Source organism: Melitaea cinxia, chromosome Z, assembly GCF_905220565.1.
Source record: "Melitaea cinxia chromosome Z, ilMelCinx1.1, whole genome shotgun sequence".
NCBI lineage: Eukaryota > Metazoa > Arthropoda > Insecta > Lepidoptera > Nymphalidae > Melitaea > Melitaea cinxia.
In genome coordinates, this window is record NC_059424.1 from 9,042,798 (window position 1) to 9,064,854 (window position 22,057).

The window sequence follows — 22,057 nt, forward strand, 5'->3', positions numbered from 1 at the left end:
TCCTCAACAAATATTATTGTCATAAGGAAATATCATTAAAGAGAGGTTTATGATCTCAGAAAACCCATTGCTAGTAGTTTCTACATCTTAGCCGGATTAAATCATTAGGTCGACATCAATGACAGATATACGATAATAGTTATTTACTACATACTAACGTATCGATAATTTTTTGTCCTTTTTGCTTATCACCCACGCCTTTTTACCTTGCAGAGATTTTTTAAGTTATTAAAACTTTGCCTAAGAAATTTGTGCGGCTGTTAAAAGTAAGAGTAATTAAGAGATTTTTTTATTTAGTTTATAAATTTTTAAGTAGTAAATATGTGCGGCATTAACTGTTCCCTCATTTCGTCTGCATTTAAAAAAATGTATATATGTCCTAGAACAATCTACCTCAGAACTTTACTGGGTAGACCGATTTCGATGATTCTTTTTTTAATCTAAAGGTGGTGCGTGTTATGTGGTCCCATTTAAATTTAATTGAGATCTAACAAGTATTTTTCAAGTTATTTCCAAAAATGCGTATTTGCTTATCTGTTATTTCGTCGATCTACGTTTGTATTATACCGCATAACTTTTCACTGAGTACACCGATTTTGATGATTCTTGTTTTAATGAAAAGCCGCCACTTGTCTTGTAGTTCCTTTTAAATTTGATCAAGTTATAATGAGTAATTTTTGATAACGCGTATTTATATGAGGGTGCGCACGCGTCGTTATTGTACCCCCATAGATGGTGGTAACATAAGCTATATTATTCACAAGCTATATTATCCACAAGAGGGAAGTCGCAGCTTATTGTTTATAAATAATTTTGATGATTAAGGTTAAAGATCATTTATTTCTCAAAAGAATACAATTCACTTACATGAGAAATTACAAACACTAAAATTAAACAATTTATAAATTTTGATTCTTGTTTTAATCGAAAGCTGGTGCTTGTCTTCTAGTCCAATTTAAATTTGACCGAGATCTGATAACTTCTTTTGTGATTGACGTCAATTTTTCACACAGTTTTTATCGTTTGCGAGCAAACACAATTATATTATATGATGACGGATATGGAATCATAATACTGATAAGATTAATATTTATTATTTACTTATATTCTAATTAAAACAACCATTCTGGTGTAGTCGTGCATGTAACCCACAAGGGTTTGATTTCCACTGATATTTGTACCCATTTATATGAATATATTTTTCCGGTCAAGATGTCGTATCTTTGTGGATTTTCCCACTGTGTGTGTCCCTAGGAGAGCACCTTAAGACTATTTACATAGAGAAAATATGTATTTATGAACAGAAAAAAGCCTATGCTTAGCAATGGGACGGTACAGTCTGGCACAGACTTGAACGTTGAGCTCTCGCTGCACAACCACCATTAAAAGTTAGAGCGCAGCATCAATGTAGCTGTCACAATGTCACTGTGTGGCTACGGTACTAAAGAATATAGCCACCCCCTCTCTTCCCGTGGGTGTTGTAAGAGGCGACCAAGGGATAAGAAGGTTCCACTACCACCTTGGAACTTAAAAAGCCGACCGGTGGCGGCATAACCATCCAACTGCTGGCTTTGAAATTCAAAGGCCGAAGACAGCAGCATCTTCCGTGCGACAACGCCAGCCCTATGCCTAGCTAGCTATGAGCAACACACATGAGTTCACGTTATTTTTGGCGTAAACTTGTGGAGGCCTATGTCCAGCAGTGGACTGTATAGGCTGTAATGATGACGATGATGATGATGATGATCAATATTGCTGTCGAAAGAATGTGATCGAAACCATGCCATTAACGTTGAAGTTCCTCATGGTTCAGGGCTCTCAACCACACTGTTTATTCTTTGACGTTACGAGATATTGCTAAACTTCAATATTCGTTGCTATGCTGATGCCTTTTACAGTGGACTATTATTATGTCTCAGGTGGTAGTGGGGGATAGATTACAGTTATGCTTGAAATCGAGACCTCTTCAGAGCGAGCTTCCGAATGAGGCAGACGTAGTTTCCTCCAATTCAACCCCTCGTAGACACCATTTGTGAATTTGTCCTTAAGGAGGTCCCATGTATTGTAGTGCCAAGTTTTCAGAATGTTTTATTAAACATTAATGAAATTATTGGGATCCTTGGGGTACACAGTGAATGAAGCACAATTGTGAGATCACTTAGAGAGCAAAACTAGTGGCTGCAAACATGGGCATACCCACGGTGTGGCAAGGTGGGTTTGCCCCACCCTGACTCGAAGCTAATAATTGATATTTTAGATTTTAATAACGAAATTTTAGGTAGATTTCCCGCAAGCTATTATTGTAGTAGTGTAGTTAGTAAAACTGAATAAAAAGTTACAGTAAATAAAAATAGTTTAATTGTGTACTACTTATCGTGTTTCATTTATTTGTTATTTCCCCAACTTTACAAAATTATATATATGGCCGGGAGCTCAGACTTGCTAGCAATTCTGCAGCCGATATTATGGATTGTGAAGAACGTTTATACGAACGTTTGTACGTAATAAATATCATTAGCATCTACATAATATATCATGTAGTATTTTGTTAATGTAGTGTATATATTTATATATATGTGTGTATATTGTGTATATATGTAGTACATTTACTAATTTTTATATCACATCGCTTGTAAACTCTATACCAATTCTTTATCAAGTCTTTGTAAACTTCTTTTTTTTTACACCCTGTCCTATACCCAAAGGTTGTCTGGAAGAAATCGCTCTTAGCGATAAGACCGCTTTTGGACATCTTTCTTTGTATGTATCACTTTTTTTTGTAATATTTCTTTATGGTGTACAAAAGTCAACATTTGCATTTTCATTCAAGTTCACATTCGCGAATATATAATAACTTTTTATATCCGAAAATAGATGTAGCGCCTATTACATTTTCACTACTAAATACGATTGCTCGTATTTTGACTTTTAATTTAAAATATACAAAACTATATAATAATAAATAATACGAATAAACTAAAAAATTTGCAGTTTTAACAAACTTATTACTAAGTTGTAAGCTTTTAACAAAATTTTTGCTGAAAGTGAATTAGAATTACTTAATTACTACATATAAATGATTAATTTAAACCACCAGTAGAAATTAAACGGATGAAAATATTTTTAACAATTTTTTTTAGTAGAATCAATATAAGACAACGTCATTGCAATGTTATATAGCAAAAATCGTAGTGGGTATGTAATGGGTATGGGAGGGTGTTGGGAGAAAAACTTCTAACCTAAGATAAACGTACACATAAAGTAATAAAAAACATATTGAACTCATTGAAAACTTAACGGCGTTGTTTTTCAGTGCGTGGGCGCTACTCACAAAGGGGCGCCAAATGGTCCGCAATACAAAAAATTACTGGACATATTATATGGTTTCCGAATGGGGAGGGGGGGGGGGGGGGTAGGCTAAAAAGGTACCGTGTCTCGGGCGTGAGTTAAGCTCGTTACGTCACTGTTGATTTCGCACTAAAAGTACTGACTCACTTCAGCCTATCGCAGTTCTGTGCTGGACATAGGCCTCCCCAAGTTCGCGCAAATATCCCAATTTTCCGCAATCCTTTTCTAGCCACCACCGCAACCTTAGCCGGGAATAGTGGGGCTGCTGGGATCTGAGGGCCGAAACTTATGGCGTAAACTCATGTGTTTGGTCCATAGTCACCATGCTGGGCTGTTGCAGCAGTTGGATGGTTATCCCGCCATCGGTCGGCTTTATAAGTTCCGAGGTGGTAGTGGAACTGTGTAATCCCTTAGTGCCACGAGAAGAGAGGGGGTGGCTATATATTCTTAAAAATACAACTTGCAAAAAATCAAATTAACATATGCAAAAAGAAACAAATGATATAAAGAATACATTCGTTTTTTGTAAGTATAAGAAAAAAAATTCATGTCAGTATCAAAGAATGGGTTTCTTAATATCTAATAGTAGATAAATTTGTTTTTTAATTTTTCTCATATTTTGAAAGATCTTCTTTAAACAAATAATAATCCCTACGTGACCACTTGTTTAGTTATATAGCGTTTAGGTGTAGTGGTGCGTGTGAGTGCGCGGCGCCTAAACACCGGTGGTTGCGCATCTGCAGAAAATTCGCCTAGAACAATTCGTCGAAAATAATTCGTCGAGAAAAATTGGCCGAAAATAGTTCGTCGAAAACAATTCGCCAAAAACACAATTCGCCGAATCACAATTCACCGAATCATTCGTCAAATACTATTATAATACAAAACAAGGACGTAGTGGACGTCTGACTGCATTTTTATATACTTTTTTGTATATATATATATATATATATATATATATATATATATTGTATTTTTATATATATTTTGTTCATATTTTTCGGTTTTCAAAGTATTTGAAGTTTTTTCTTTGATTTTTTGAGTTTAAAATTTTTTGAGGAAATTTTTAATCTTTTTTTCTATTTTGTAAAAATAAACATGCAGTAAGATAAATATTAATTAAAATAAGCAAACAGTAACATCAATACGTAGTAAGTACTAGGCTCTCGGTGAGAACCCCACGTTGGACGGGATCCTACGGGTGCGCCGGATGGGGCAAGAAGCACTAATGCGGAGGTGGGGGGAGGACCTGGCGGAGCAGCCGTACGGCACACCCGTAACGGCTGCCTTGCGCTCGGTCCTTGAGCGGTGGATGCGCCGTTAGCGCAAGCCCCTCACCTTCCGTTTGAAGCAAGTTCTCACCGGACATGGCTGCTTTTGTGAATACTTGTGTCGGACGGCCGAAAGGGAGCCGACAACTGGATGTCATGATTGTGACGCGGCGGGGGACTCGGCCCAGTACACCCTCGAGGTGTGCTGGAGATGGGCGGCACTGCATCGCGATCTGACGACAGTCCTCGGAGGGGACTTATCACTGCCGAGCGTCATCACCGCGATGCTCGGCGACGATCGGTCCTGGAAGGCGATGGTCTCCTTCTGCGAGACAGTAATGTTCCAGAAGGAGAATGACGAGCGGATGAGAGAGGAGGCCGCCGACGAGGCCTCCGTCCGCAGGCTACGAGCGGGGGTGCGTAGGAGCCACTTCTTAATGCGCCTTCAGTAACGCCCCTGTGCCCGTGTCAGGCCGGGATGGGAACCCGTTCCTGTTAGACACGGCGTCGTCGGGATTGTTCAGAGTTGAGCCGGACAGTCCCCATGGAGGAGTAGTCTGGCCTTTTTGCCGAGGCCAGTCTGTCGCTGGAGGGATCCTGTTGCCTGCAGATCCGGGACCCTCCAATTAAAGCGGCTGAAGGCTCCCGCAGGGGTTTTGCTTGGTATCGCACCCCCAAGTGCTGAAGCCGACATACGGTCTAGGAATGCCTACCCGGGCATACTGGAAATCATCCGTAAATGGATTCCCCTGCGATACCAAAAAACAAAAGTACTGTACGTATTGTCACTGGTAGTATAATATTGCAGTGACGTTGATAATAATACAGTACGATGAAACTGAACGATAAGTCAAATCATTCTCATTGTGCTTTGTCTTCAACTACAGGTTGCATACAATTTCGAAGGACTACCGTATTGATATTTTTAAGTGTATAGTATGTAATGTTTAATATTGTTTCGATTAATTATAAGTTATAATTTTGATACGGAGTATCACGCAATAGTTGAAAATCTCTGACTATTTCCCGCTGTAGTTGAACATTTTTATAAACTAGTAGTCACCCAGTGGTCAAAATTCGACCATAATTAATTTAAATTATAAGTTTGCACATTATTAAGGTTCTGTTGTCAAAAACTTACTTCTATACTAATAATAATAAATATAGAAATACAAAAAAAATACAATATAAAAATACAATAATTGTATTTGCTGGCAAACGAAAAAAACCGACTTCAATTACATCGACAAGTAATACAACGTAGGTAGACGAAAAAATAGTCAAGTAAAAATATAGATATGCATTACCAAAGATTACTCCAAAATTTGTAATCAGATCTCGATGAAATTTAAATGTGAGCACATAATAAACATGGGCTTTTGACTAAATTAAAAATCATCAAAATCGGTACACTCAGTAAAAAGATTTCTCTGGGATCCCATCATCAGATCCTGGTTTCCTTATCATGGTACCACACCTGGTCTATCTACTTTCCAAACAAAAAAGAATTATCAAAATCGGTTCATAAACGATGAAGTTATCCCCGAACATACATTAGAATATATATACGGTCGAATTGAGTAACCTACTCCTTTTTTTGAAGTTGTTAAAAATATTATAGAAATGGAGTCAAACATCCACTACGTCCTTGTTTTGTGTTTGACAAATAATGATTAGGTGAATTGTAATTCAACCAATTGTGATACGGTGGATTGTTTTTTTGGCAAAGTGTATTTTTGGTGAATTGTGTTTTCGGCTAATCTTTCTCAACGGATTGTTTTCGACGAATTATTGTCGCTGAATTTTTTGCAAATCGTGGTTGCGGGTTCGCCTCCCGCACCCGATGAATATTTATATTTGTACTAATATTTCTTTCCAGTCTGAGTGTCTGTCCCTGGTAGTAGGTCTCTTCACCGAGCCTTAAAGAGCAAGTTAAGCGTTCGGCTCGTTTAGTATTGGCCAGTCTCAATAACCTATTGATCTTTAACTATCTGTTAAATAACCATAGATAGCATAGATCTGTCAAGTGTCAAGTCTTCTTCAATTGTATCCGAAAAAAAAAGCGCGGGAACTTTGAAGTGAAAAGGCGGTCTTTTTTTTTCAAAAATATTTTATTAATTTTATAATTCATTCACTGGAGTTTTTTATAAATAAATACTTATAAATTAATCAAGAGATGGGGAGAAGTAAGAAAAGGAAAAAGAAGGAGGAAGGTAACGCTGAGGACGACTCGTTGAGCTCCGACTCCGAGTCCATAAAATCTGTTGAGCTAACAGACGCCGAAAGGTATGCCCCGTTTCGGGTAGCCGATTACGTGCGGCACTACCCTGAGAACGGGGGTAATTTTGACTATATTGTATTCCTGGAGAGTACAGAGGCTGACAAGCCAATCGGAACAAGAGACATGATGACACTCGCTAATAGCATAAAAAAATATAATAAAGGCGTGAAACAACTAAAACGCATTAATAAAAGTAAAGTTGGAGTTATCTTTGATAGACCTGCTTTTGCTAACGCGGTCTTAGGCAACAAAAAATATCTTGATGGGTACAAACTTAAAGCTTCCCTTCCGGCTGCCGCTACAGAGGTCACTGGGGTAATTTCTCATGTGCCTATAGAATTATCCAATAAAGAAATATATTCAGCTCTAACTAGCACGAAAAATATTATATCTATACGTAGATTTATGCGACGTGTAAGAGAAAATGGAGAAATAAAATTAATCCCCACAAAAACAATTTCTATAACCTTTTCCTGTCCCAATTTACCAGATAGTGTGGACCTCAACAGCTGGCGGTTCGAAGTACGGCAGTACATCCCGCCAGTAAAGCAGTGTCTAAAGTGTTTAAGATATGGTCATATTGCAAAATTCTGTAAAAATTCACAAAGATGCAGCATTTGTGGCGAAGGTCACAATTTTAAAGATTGTCAGACTCCTTATACTGCAGCCAGTTGCTGTCACTGCTCTGGCAATCACATTGCCATATCCCCTGCATGCCCTGTTAAAAAAGAAAAAATCCAGCTTAACAGAGATAAATTTCAGAAAAAAAGCTTTGTTGATGTTTTAAACAGCTCTCACTTTCCATCATTAAACAAAACTGATCAGTTCTTATCTCTTTTAAATTCCGAAATAATACTCAAATCTATTACAGAAGCTTTAGTAAAACTTATAACACTAAACAAAAATAATGAAATACCTATCTCTTCCCAAAATATTAAAAATGTCCTGCAAGATACATTAAAAAAGGTTACTAATAAATAATTTGTACTTTATGGATACTTTAAATATTGTGCAATGGAATGCTCAGAGTATTCTACACAATCAACATATTTTTAATTATTTCCTTTTGGACAAAAATATTCACATTGCGTTAATTTGTGAGACTTGGTTAAAGCCTTGTCAAAAATTTAAGATACGTCATTACAATGTAATTCGTCTTGATTCAGGAAACACCCACAATGGCGTAGCCATATTAATACATAGCTCTATTTCTTATTCTAAAATTGATACTTTTTATGATGACTCCATTCAAAATGTTGTTGTTCGTATAAAATACTCTAGCAACAAAGAACTTACTATCATAAGCTTTTACAGTCCAACTAATTGCAATCCTGCTTTTTCTAAATCTAAACTAGACAGGTTAATTAAAAGTTTACCAGAACCAATCTTCCTAGCAGGAGATTTTAATGGCCTAAACTCAGCCTGGGGCTGTTCTACTTCTAATTGTCGAGGCAAAGACATTTTAGAGTCTATCAATAACAATAATTTGGTTATACTTAATGACGGAAGTATGACCACTGTTGGTTCGCACATATGGAGACAGAATGCTCTTGACTTAACCATAGTATCACCTTCATTGGCTCTAGAGTGTGACTGGTCAGTACATGACGATCCCTTAGGCAGCTACCACTTTCCTGTAATCACAAAAATTTTACTTAATAACAATCATTACAATGCCACTCCTATTCCCAATAGTAGCTCACTACCCTGCTTCCCTAACCTGAACAACGTTGATTGGAACATTTATAATTTAAATGTCCAACTATTGCTCACTGAATTTTCTCTTGATACACAAGACCCCCTTCATAACTACACAAAATTTACAGATATTTTACACTCAGCACTGTGGAAATCATCTTCTATTTCTAAGCACTCTTTGGTTAATACAGCTTTATCTTCATGCTCTCCTTCTAACTTAAATAAAAAAAAAAAACTTCTTCCTTGGTGGAATTTCAATTGCACCAAAGCCGTATTAAATAGCAAAAACGCTTATTTGACTTTTAAATCTGATCCCACTGAGGCTAATTACATTAATTTTAAAAGACTACAAGCCACCAAAAAATATATTATCAGAAATGAGAGAAGAAACAGTTGGATAAAACTTTGTGAACAATTTAACAGATCGACTCCTATATCAGTCATTTGGACGTATATGCGAAAATTTAACAAAAGCTATTCTCCACCTTCCCATAACAACTCTGACTATTCTTGGATCTTTGATTTTCTCAAAAAATATACTCCAGATACTGTAGAGCCAGCCTTTAATCTTAATTCTTTCTGCCATATTCTTCCTAATCAAAATTTTATTATAAAATCTTTTACCATTGTCGAATTAAATTCTGCTATTTCATCCAGAAAAGACTCTACACCTGGCCTTGACTACATTTCATATAAAATGCTTAAACACCTGTCTTCTCAATCTAAACTAATTTTATTAAATATCCTGAATCTTCTTTGGGAGCATAATCTTATTCCTATGGATTGGAAGGTTGATTGTTTAGTACCTATCTTAAAACCCAACAAGGACAAGTTTAACTTTGATTCATATAGACCTATAGCATTGACTTCTTGCATGGGAAAAATATTTGAACAACTTTTAAAACAAAGATTGGAACATTTCATAGAGTCTAATCATATTTTACCTTCTAATCAGTTTGGTTTTAGAAGAGGCAGGTCTTCAAGGGAGAGCATTGCTCACTTACATCTTGATATTTATAATGCTATACAATCAAAGCAAGCTCTCGCTGGAGTTTTCTTCGATGTAGTTGGAGCCTTTAATAATGTTAACCATCATATTCTATCCACGGAATTAGCTGCGATTGGTTTACCTGTAAAAGTTATACAATGGATTTTTAATTTTTTGCACAGTAGGAAGGTATTTGTTAAGTATAATAATAGACTTATTGGTCCAAGGCTTTCTCATAAAGGTACATGTCAAGGTAGCATTTTGAGTCCATTGATTTTCACACTTTATATACATAGATTAAACTTAATTCTAGGCTCTCATATATACAATTTACAGTTTGCTGATGATTTGGTAGTCTATTGTTCTAGTAATAATATAACTACCCTAAATCTTAAGTTAAACGAAGCTTTAGTTAAATTAAATTCTTATTTTAATTATCTTGCATTGGACATTAGCTTTGAAAAGTCTAAAGTCATAGTTTTTAATAAAGTAGGGTCTGAAAGAATTAAAATAAACTATAATAATATATCTCTTCTTATCACAAATGAAGTTAAATTTTTAGGTGTTATATTCATGAATAACTTATCATGGAACAAATATGTAGACCACATAGTTGATAGAGCTCTTAAGGCTCTTAATATTTTAAAGTCTCTTGCAAAAACATATTGGGGTTCTGATCCAAAAATCCTTCTTACCCTATATAAATCTCTTGTACGCAGTCATTTTGAATATGGATTTCTATGTTTTTCTGCTAATGACAAGTTGGTTAACAAATTAAATATTATTCAAAATCACAGCCTGAGACTTATCACTGGCGCCATGAAAACAACCCCAATTAATTCGTTACAGGTCGAGTGCAACATTTCCCCTTTACACCTTAGATTTAAATATTTGAAATACTGTTTTTTGCTAAAACTGTTTTCCATTAGTAATCATCCTCTAATTAAAAAGCTTAATTACTTACATAGTAAATATCCTGTAAATGCTCCATTAACTTCTAATAACCCATTTATTCTCTTCGAATATTCATTCATGTTAAATCTAAATAACCAACACAAAATACACAGTTCTAGCAATTGGATGTGTTACGAAAAGGAGTTTGACTGTCTTATTAATCAAATCGATATTATTATTGACCATAAGCTAAAAGAGCGCCAGGAAGTTTACAACCTCATAGCACAATACTCTGATAAGTTCAAACAAGTTTACACAGATGGATCAAAAAATGATATAAATGTTTCCATGGCCTATTATGTACCTCATCTGAAGTTTGGCCAAGGCGTCAGATTGAAAAAGGAGATATCAATATTTACAGCTGAAGCTCTAGCAATTACTGCTGCCCTAGAATTCATTAAAAAACAAACTAATCAATATTGGCTGATCATTACTGACAGTATGAGCGTTCTAAAGGCTTTAGATAATTATCAATTCAGTGCTAATACAAACTTCATCATTTTAGAAATAAGACATCTCCTTTATCAACTATCCAGAAGAAACTACAACATCAAATTATTGTGGACACCTTCACATATAGGAGTAAGGGGAAATGAACATGTGGACTTTCTGGCACGTTCAATTGTTGACAGTGACAGCGGCAGCCCTGTTGATGAGAATGTTGCCGTACCATACACTGATCTATTAGTTGCTATTAAATCAAAAATCCTATCTGATTGGCGTGATCTTTGGCGACAAACCTTGTTAAGAAAAGGATCTTGGTATGCTCAGATAAATCAAGATATTGGAAAAAGTCCTTGGTTTACTAAATCGCATCAACATAGAAGCAGAAAATATTATACAATACTATGCCGCTTGAGATTTGGACATTGCAGATTTAATGCACATTTGAATCGTATGCGTATCATCTCATCGCCCGTTTGCCCACATTGCACCAACAACTCTACACAGTCTTTAGATCACATATTTTTTGAATGCTCCGCTTTTAATCTGGAACGCCTCTTATTTATAGCCAACTTGTTATCAACTTCTGGACCAAAAAATGTCCCGCGCAATACACAAGATTTATTGACTAATTTGGATAACTATACTAGTATATTTGAATTTATTTGCAATACTATCAATGATATTTGAAACAGGATCAGGACCTTCATTCATCGGATGTGAAATTTTATTTTGATATTTCAGGCTTCGGCCTATTACAGACTTGGTTTCGACCTCGCCTATCACTTATAGACAAAGAAGAGTAGACGAAAATATGAAATTTCAGACTTGGTTTCGGCCTTACTCTACCAGTCATCGAATCAGAAGAACAATAAAGTTACTTCAGACCTGGCTCCGGCCTTTTGATATATCAGAACGAAACTTACAAATTCAGACTAGGCTGTATGGATTATAGTCCTTTGCCTTTCCCTATTGGGGATAAATTTTAAAACAACTCAATTGTATCCATTGTATCTGTCATTTTTGATTTGGGCGGTACGTTGGGCGTTTTGGCGATTACTTTTAGATAACTAAAGATTATTAGACCTATTGTTAAAATTTAAATTACAAAATGGATTTCTTTAAAGACGAAAGTGATGATTATATGTTTGAGGCCGTTCTATTTGAATCTATGGTAGCTATAGAAAATAATGATCGAAGAAAATATAGTCGCATCAATTATCAAGCGAACTTTCAATCTCTGAATTCACATTTAGATTCAGATTGAACCAGTTTTGTCATTGTCAGTGAGTTAAAATTTTACCGAATTTAAGAGTAACATCCAGCTGGTGAGTAATAATTTACTAACATTTTTAATCACATGTGGTATTTTGAACTTTTTTATGTACTTATTAATATGCTTTCATATTAAAATACAAAACTCTTTCAGAAACTATGGTGTATCGCCACTATACAAATTGCTGCTAACACTTAGGTTCTATGCATTGGGCACAATGCTAATATATGTTGCGGACTTCATTGGAGTTTCAAAAGCGTGAATACAGCAAGCAGAATTGTTAATGATGTATCCTGTGCAATAGCTGGATTATATCCACAATATGTTCAAGTATTATAAAATCCTCAGTGTCTTTTGTTATTGTGAATTTCCTAAAGTTTTTGGTGCAATTGAATGTGTCTCCAGTAAGTGATCTTTACTGTTAAAATTTTTCTCAAAACAAGCATTGCCTGAATTCCCATTACACTTCTCAAATGTAATTAAATTAAGGTTTTTATTTTTTTAGATTCCAATGTAGGAAAACAGTACAGAAGTAGGAAAGGAATATTCTCAAATAATGTTCAAGGAGCATGTAATATGGATCTATTGTTCTTTATATATGTAGTCGCTCAGGTCAGTGGCCAGGGCCTTTTCATGATACTACTATATTCAACAACTCCATTCTGTTCTTAAAAGTGAGTTTGAGTAGCTGTAATAATTTAAATTACTATACTATAACTGTAACATATTTATATTTATTTGCTCATTGTATTTCAGTGCAATGTAAGGGCAGGAATTATAGAAATAGGTGGCTTATTGCGACAGTCCTTATGCTTGTACATGATGTAAGCATATATCAAAGCTAGATACACAATAGAAAGGTATTATTATAATTTCTTGCTTGTTTGTTATGGCTATTATTCACACAAGTGTGCTCAATTTACGATAAATATTTTCAGATGCTTTAGTGTAAGGGAAAAGGTGCTTTACCGTGCTTTCATTAAAACTTCACCTATTATTACAAACATCACAAACTATTATTATTGCTGCTTCTGTGTTACACAACATTTACTGACTTAACAATGTTATTGATATGGACCAGATGTAGAGATACTGACTGAGCAAATTGACGATCTTCCAATTGAAGAAGTTGTATGTGAACATAATAGTGCAAAGCAACATCTGATAAATAATTATTTTAGATGTTATGTATCTGCTGTCATACTTTAAGGTTGTTAATAAATTAACTATGTGCTAATACCTTCTCCATATAAATCTATTGACAAAGTTTGCAGTGAACTTGCTTTCTGATTATATATTAAAAGTAATGTAATATGTCCATAATAATAACACACAATTATGTGTATGTTGTACAGTTATCTTAAAAATTATTGTTGAATGATCATAGTCTTTCTTTATTTTCAGATGTTATCTCAAAATATTTCCAATTTGGAAAATTTTTGAAATTTGTGTTGGCTGATAATTTCAGCCCAATATAAATATATAAAGAAAAACATTTAAATTTTTTTTCAATTTATACCTTAAAAAATTTATATTTTGAATAGATAACAAAAATTTAATTAAATTAATGTTTAATTTGGTATACATTATGTAAATAAAAATAAATCTTCATTAACAATGTTTTAAATATGGCTACTAGTAAACATTAACAAATATAAATACAAAAATAACGTCGGGTTGTCTGGAAGAAATGGCTAACTAGCCATAAGACCGCCTCTTGTACTACACATTCTTAAGTTGTCTGTATTATTATTATTTTGTATTTGCATATTGTGGTGTACAATAAAGAGTAAATAAATAAATAAATAAAATAACTAATCATATGAAAATAAATCACTGTATATCATAACATTGTTTTAATTTGGCTTTCTATTAAATTTAAAAATAGACAAATTATACTAAAAAGATTACATTTAAAATTTGTATACTTCTGATATATTCCATTTATTATTAGCCATTTTTTGTTTTAAATCTTCAATTTCCAACCCTAATTTTATGTTTTTCAATTGTAAATATCTAATTTCATTGTCAGTTTTTTCGTTATCTAATTTTAATTTTTTTAATTCATAGTTTGTTTTTTTAGCCTTTATTTCATCACTTTTTATTTTTTCATTTTGCATATTTGTTAATTCATATTCCGATTTTAAAATTTGCAGTTCTAATATCTTATTTTCTAATTTTACTTTTTGAGCCTTCTCATGGATAAAGGATCTCATTTCTATATCCTTTTCCCTCTGAGCCATCTGCACTTCTTCCGAGAGTTTCTTTCCTTGATGAGCTGAAAAATTAGAATGCATGTTAAGGTTTACCACATTATTAATGGTCATAAATAGCTATATTACTCTTTAGCACCAGTAAAGTAAACTGAAACCTATAATAAATATAATAGTCCACCAATCAAATCAAAGCTAATTAATTATATTGTATGAAATACTTATAATATTAAATACAATACACATTTTAACAATATAACTTTACAATCTAGTAGACATTCATTTTATTTATGGGATTTTTTAACAATCATTTTCTTAGTTGAGATGAATATAATTAAAAATATGTCACTTACACATTTTATTAGATGGGTTCAAATGCTTCGTTGGGCAATCAGATCCTTTATTGCTATCTCTTAACCCATCATCGCCAGATCTACTGGTAATATCAATAGCTTGAGCTAGTTTTTGGGGTGGCATCTCAAGTATTTGAAGAGCTGGCTTAAGAGGAACTTCGACAGCAACTGTTTTGGTCACCCCATCACCATCAAACTCAGCACTCTGATCAGTACATGTAACACCTAAAATTGATGATACACTATCTGTATCTTCATCTTGTAGAATGAAGGTATTATCCCCTCCCGTCTGTAAATTTAAAACAATGTTTAGGGCAACCAACATTAAATGTGTGTAAATAGATCATATTTTAAGATTTTTAAACCTTAAGATTGCTTTGCTAGAAGTATTACGCTTCCTCGCAGCCTTTCTGAGGTTTTCCCACTTCAGCCTTAGCCATTAGGTTGGGTCTACACAATTCTCCCGTGATAGCAGAAAATGCCTGCCCAATTTGTTTTATACATATTTTACATTTCACAACTTAAGAACTAAATATTTACAGATAGTTATGATATAAATCATGTCTGCATGGAATGGTGCCAAGAATGCTGGCAGCAATTCTCCGTTGAATCGCTCTGCCGATTCTCTAGACAAAAAATGCACTAGCCCTTTGATTTCCAAGCATAATCTTTTAATTTGTTAGTCGCATTTGTACATTTCGTAGTTAAAACTTTGTGCTTGGATATCAAATCAAGCAAGAAAATTATGCTACCCTTTCCTAATGGCTTCGCCTTAGTCTGAAAATAAACCACAATATAAGAAGCAATGAAAGAATCTTTTCGTTTATAAGTAATTATCAAACACATTGAAAAAAATGCATTGCAAATAAACGAATATTTATTTCGAATAAACATATCATATACATTATGATAATAAATAATACTTACGTCCTGTATATCAGACATTTCTTTTTCTTTTTTCTGTCGTTTATGTAAAAAGATGTATCAGCATTCAGCAGACTTGTAGTTAGGGTTGCCAACCATACTTTATAATAAAGTATTTTACTTTATTTTTGGTAAATATACTTTATACTTTTGCATACAAATAAAGTATATGAAAATACTTTATTTTCAATCTTTACTGTGATGCGTGAAACAAGATACTCATTATGGGTACTTAACTATTTAACGGTACACATAAGGTAAAACGGATGATGGAAAGGATTTAAAATTACTGAACGAAATGTTAGATGACAGATGTGGTGTTTTGAATGTGACAGGACAGGTGACAATCTGACATTTGTCACAGATGTCACTACTCACTATCAACGATATTGTAGAAAAATTGACCGTTGGCTTTGTTTATATGCAGTTAAGGAATCAATGGTTGGAAAAATTGTTTGACCTTAGCGAAGATAACTGGCTTTCAATACTCCCTAACGTGTCCTTAAAAAATGCGGTTAAATTTGAAAATTTTGAAATGATAATTATAAAAACTAAATTACAAGACGGATTAAATGTTAAGATGCAGGATATATATTCCGAATGTATAAGACAAAAAAAAATCACTAATGATGATAAAAAAATTTCAGTGAAAAGTACAGTTGAAAAATGGCAATATATACTTAAAAATGCACCTGATAGCTTACCAAATATAAAAAAAATTCTTACTTACTTTCTGTTCCCACTACTTAAGCTTTTACTGAAAGGGTTTTTTTAGTAATGAATCTAAAGTAGCGAGAAGAGAGAAATATAGCGTCAATAAATTTAATTAGAAACGAATTTTTATTTATATAAATTTAAATAATGATTTTTAAACAAGTTTGAAACATTTAAATATAACAAAAAATTGTTAGCATGTGCTAAAGGCACACAAAAATACGTTTTTAAAGCAATAAAAACATAAAATTTGAAAAATACTTTTTTTTTCTTCCAAATACTTTATTTTTTCCTATCCAAACCATTTTATACGTTTTTTTTTGTCAAAAAAAGTTGGCAACCCTACTTGTAGTCTACAATGGTTTCAAAATTTTAACTTTTTCGCCACGTCAAACGTACGTTTCGTTGCACCGCGACGTTTTAGATTCACAAGCAATATAACATTATTTAAGTTAATAAATCGTCTTCTTATACAATTATAAAAATATGAATTTAAAATGTATATATTGTATATGCCAATTTTGCTATGGCAAAATTAAAATGTTTATATAATTAATATCTATAATTTTTATTTTTTAGTAAGCACTAGTGTTAATGACTATATAATTATGTAGATGGCGTTAATTGGAAATGTTAAAATCCTGGATCGCGCTGACTAGATTTTAATTGAGAACTATATACCTATCTATAGTTTTTGTATTTATTTCTTATTAAGGAAAACATAATTAACACCTTTCAATACGCCAAAATTTATCGCCTTTTCATTAAGATTTCCGCGGACGCGGAGGGGACGACTCATACCGCATCACATTTCTACTTATAATTCGTTAGTTGATTAGTTGAAGACTCTCTTAAAAACTAACTCTTAACAATCGCACAAATATCTCAGGCAATATTTAATATCACATCAGCTTTTCGCAGTCCACTACTGGACATAGGCCTCCACAAGTTCGCGCCAAAAATGGCGTGAACTCATGTGTTTTGCTCATAGTCATCACGCTGGGCAGGCGGGTTGGTGACCGCAGGGCTGGTTTTGTCGAACCGAAGACGCTGCTGCCCGTCTTCGGCCTGTGTATTTCAAAGCTAGCAGTTGGATGGTTATTCCGCCATCGGTCGGCTTTTTAAGTTCCAAAGTAGTAGTGGAACTGTGTTATCCCTTAGTCGCCTCTTACGACACCCACGGGAAGAGAGGGGGAGTGGCTATATTCTTTAATGCCGTAACCACACAGCATTATTATTCATACTTAGTAGAAATTTTTGTTGGTTTTTCAGAGAAATTTTTCCACAAGGGTAGGAGGTACTGTAAGTAAATTATAAATTTTAATATGTTGTTGCCTGTGGGTCTTGTATTGTTTTAAAATATTTCTCTCTACTAGTTACTGCTATAAAAACTTTTAAAAAACTTCCTAAGTTATTAAATATGTGTAACACTTTGTAATGTAATATTGAATTCAAAACCACAGTCAGGACTGTGGGGAAATGGGCCAGGGCCCAAGAGAGCACAGCAGTGTAAAAAATTCTTTAATCAGCAGGTATAAAGATTTTTAAGACTATTTTTTAGTGTTGTATCGAATGTTGGATTTACCACATTCAAAAAGGGGAAGGTTGACTTTTCAAATAAAGTCCCCTTAAAAGGTATAAAATTTATACAAAATTCACGGTCACGTTTGAACCAAATACTCGAGCCAAGAGCTAAGTTAACGTGCGGCCGGTACCATCTGATGATAGATGTTTACTGTTTCTTATGGATATTTGCATAGGCGCGAGTGAGTCGCCTATCGCTGGCCTTTAAAAAAGGGTACAATTTTGTACGTATGCCGAAAAATTGAGCGAGAAGACCGAGTCGGTGATTAGTCCTGTGGCGAAGAATATAATCGTAAAATCGTACGGTGGTTTCATATCGAAGAGTTCGTCAAAACACTCTCCATTATACAGTCGGTAAAAAATTCACAGAGAGACAACATCTTTTCTTATATTTACAGGTTCTATATTATCCATAAGGCAATGCGAACCGCCCGGCGCTGAATAGAGTCAAATTGTTGGAGTTGTTATAGGGGAGTTTCTGCTTAAATTTTCAGACAGTACTACACCTGAGCTTCTAAAGCAGAAGCCGATGATCGGATGTGAAGTATGATCCCACCCTACTCAGATTTCTTAGCTTTTTTTTACAGCCATGAGGTGCATAAGAATTCTGAGCTCTGGCCTTATACATACTGTACCCTACTGTATAGTACTGTACTTTCGGTAGTGAAAAGTAAATTATAAAATTTGATAAAAATTTAAATTTATGTAAAAATACACTTAAATATTCTGATTTGGAACCGTAAAAGCATATTATTGTTTTATTATATTGAAATTAAAAGTCGTATATTTTAATCTGTATATCACGTGACCTAAAACACGACCCACCATAATATGACGTCATACGAACAAAAACAAAGTCTGTCAGAGCTGTAAACAGCTAGGTACATATCTAGCAACTTTAACGAGTAATACTTGTGCTCTTTCGTTAGTGCATTTCATTTGTACCTATTTATTTATTAAAATGCAAAAAGGTTTTGTAAAAGCAGATAGTACGAATCTGCCAAAAATTGATTCAATGATGGTTGCAAAGTTTTTTGCATGTAACCCAAACTTCGGAATATTGAATTTTTTTAATGAATTTCGGAATGTTAAAACATCTTTGTAAGTATTACTTGTTATATTATACTGTTTTTTTTTTATGTAGGTATACTTAATTTGAAAAATAAAGTTAGAAAGTGTTAGGTTATGTTTTATTCCTTATGTTACTGCCAAATTAAGTCAATATTTTTTTTAATTCTAGTATTTGTACAGCTAGATATTACACACAAACGATAGCTATTGTAATTCATTATTTTACACAAAACCACTAAATATTTGTAGCTGTTAACGTTGAACGACAAAGAGTATCTTATACTATGAAACGAGCAATTCTTGTATATATGTATATATATAATTTGAATCTCGAAAGCGGCTCCAACGATTTTCATAAAATTTAGTATATCGGTTTCGGGGGAGATAAATCCATCTAGCTAGGATTCATTTTTAGAAAATGTCGTTATCCCTGTTTTTAGGGAATGAAAAAATATCGTTAGAATACGAAGGTAAATTTCGCATTTGTCAATGAAGTTGTAATAGCTCGGTGGGAAATTTGCCGGTTGAAATCATCTGAGAACATCAGAGTTCAAATCCCCATGTCCCTGGTAAAATGTTTTTGCCTTTTTTTCTAACTGCACTCGTTATTTTTTATTTAAATAGTCACTTCTTATTTTATATTATTATGTCGGTAAAATCTAAAAATATTATTCTATTATTATTTATTATTATAATTTATTATTATTTTTTATTTTTTATAATTTTTATTATTGTCGTAAAAAAAAATTCATATCTTTTAAATATGTAATTCGTATTTAAATATGATTTCCAAAAAAACGATTTGTTGGAGCGCCTATCAGTTTTTGAGAGGCAACTACACTCAATTTTGTAATTGTCTAATTTGTATCAATTTTTAATTTATCATCATTTTTTATTTTTATTTTATACATGGCCATGGCCATTTGTTACACATCGTGCGTTGATTCATTAAGAGATTCAAAAAGAGATCGCTGTTTAGCGATAAGACCGCCTGTTGTACATTTCTTTTCGTGAATAGTTTAATAAATTGTAAACTTCTTTTTATGTGTACAATAAAGAGTAAATTATTATTATTATTATTATTCATTATTAATAATTGTGTTTGCAGGCAAACGAAAAAAAACCGACGTCAATTATATCGATATATCGGTATACGAAAAAATAATCAAGAAATACGCATTATCTCGATGAAATGTGACCACATGATAAACATCGGCTTTCGATTAAGTTAAAAGTCATCAAAATCGGTACACCCAGTAAAAAGTTATGCGGATTTTCGAGACTTTCCCTCGATTTCTCTGGGATCCCATCATCAGATCCTGGTTTCCTTATCTTAGTACCACACCAGGGATATCTCCTTTCCAGCAGAATCCAAAAAGAATTATCAAAACTTTTCATAAAAGACGAAGTTATCCAAGAACATATACGTATACATATATACGGTCGAATTGAGTAAACTCCTCCTTCTTTGAAGTCGGTTAAAAAGACTTCATCCAAACCGGCACCGAATCATTTTAACTCTCTCTTCTACTAATCCTTCACAATGAAGTAAGCATACCGAGCTGAGCTCGGTCACCCAGGTACTATGTATAAAGTATTGAACTTTTGACGTATTGAACGAGTTCGGTCTTACATACGTCACACACGACTTTTGTTGCAAACAATATTACGTCACCAAATGGTTAATAGCGTTTTCGCGGAAATAAAAAAGGTTTAAAATGTAATTTAATTTTATGGCATGAAAGCGTGTTTATTAGAAAATCAACATTTTGAAGTACTTTTTCGAACATAGTGAAATACCCTAACAAACTCGATAAAGAACAGAAAATTAAATTATTTTTATTTACTGTAACATTTCATTCAGATTCACTATCTACACTACTACAATAATAGCTTGCCGAGATTTTAATTTAATCTAACTTAAATTTCCGTATTAAAATCTAAAATATCAATTATTAGCTTCAAGTCAGGGTAAGGCAAACCAAATATAAATTGTAATCTGTTTCCTACTACCATCCGGGGCATATTAACCGGCCACTGTAAAAGATATCACCCGTTATGTCATCAGCATAGAAACATAATTATATTAATTTAATATATATGCTGTTTTGCAACATTTCGTAACGTCGCTGAATAAACAGTGTGGGTGAGAGCACTGAACCATGAGGAACTTCAACATTAACGGGCATGGTTCCAGATTAGACTGTCGACAGCGACATTGATTCTACGCTCTTACTTTCAATGACAGTTGCCCAGCTAGAGCTCAACAGTCAAGTCTGTGCTTGCCTGTACCATCCCACTCCTGACCATATGTTCTTTTCTTTAAATAAGTAATCTTAACATGCTCTCCTAGTCAGAGTGGAAAATCCGCACAGGTAAGAGATCTTGGCGAAAAACATACACAAACAGATACAAATATCAGCGTAAATCAAACCCACAAGATCGGTGTCTCACATGCACTACCACACCACACTGGTAGTTTTATTAGAATATAAGTAAATAACTATTATACCTTAATCTTATCAGTAGTCAATTCCATCCATCCATTATCATAAAATAAAATATAAACATTAGCCAAATACTCGCATCGTTTTGCGCGAATGCGAATATTCAAAGTGCGAATGTGTGAATGCGAATGTTCGTTACTTTACTAGTAACTACGTTTTATTTTTTTATTTCCTACGTTAAAGAACATTTCTTGCTAACCAGTACGTAGTAATATATACGTAAAAATGTGCAAATGCAAAATAAGGTGAGACAACGACTCAATCGATAAAAACTAATTACGGCTAGACAAATTGTGTCAGTTAGTTATAAAGCAGTTTAATGGTTTTTATTATACGTACTAGCTGCTGCCCGCGACGTCGTCTGCGTGAACGCTATACAGCACCAAAAATCCTACTATTATACCTTTTAAAATAACATTCATTTATCCGTT

The 22,057-nt window shown here is 33.8% G+C and overlaps 1 protein-coding gene and 1 long non-coding RNA gene across 2 annotated transcripts; one reads left to right on the forward strand and one right to left on the reverse strand.

The window, feature by feature from the left end:
• The first annotated feature begins 11,985 nt into the window (after positions 1–11,985).
• On the forward strand, positions 11,986–13,761 carry LOC123668948. Its single transcript, XR_006745644.1, has 6 exons — positions 11,986–12,312; positions 12,414–12,664; positions 12,766–12,934; positions 13,017–13,120; positions 13,199–13,470; positions 13,665–13,761. It is a non-coding gene; the product is annotated as an uncharacterized LOC123668948 (long non-coding RNA).
• A 308-nt stretch (positions 13,762–14,069) lies between these two features.
• On the reverse strand, positions 14,070–15,151 carry LOC123668756. Its single transcript, XM_045602451.1, has 2 exons — positions 14,827–15,151; positions 14,070–14,538 (listed from the first exon to the last, which is right to left on the reverse strand). The coding sequence occupies exons 1-2, from the start codon at positions 15,149–15,151 to the stop codon at positions 14,174–14,176; spliced, it is 690 nt and encodes a 229-aa protein (XP_045458407.1). The 3' UTR covers positions 14,070–14,173.
• Between the last annotated feature and the right edge of the window lie 6,906 nt (positions 15,152–22,057).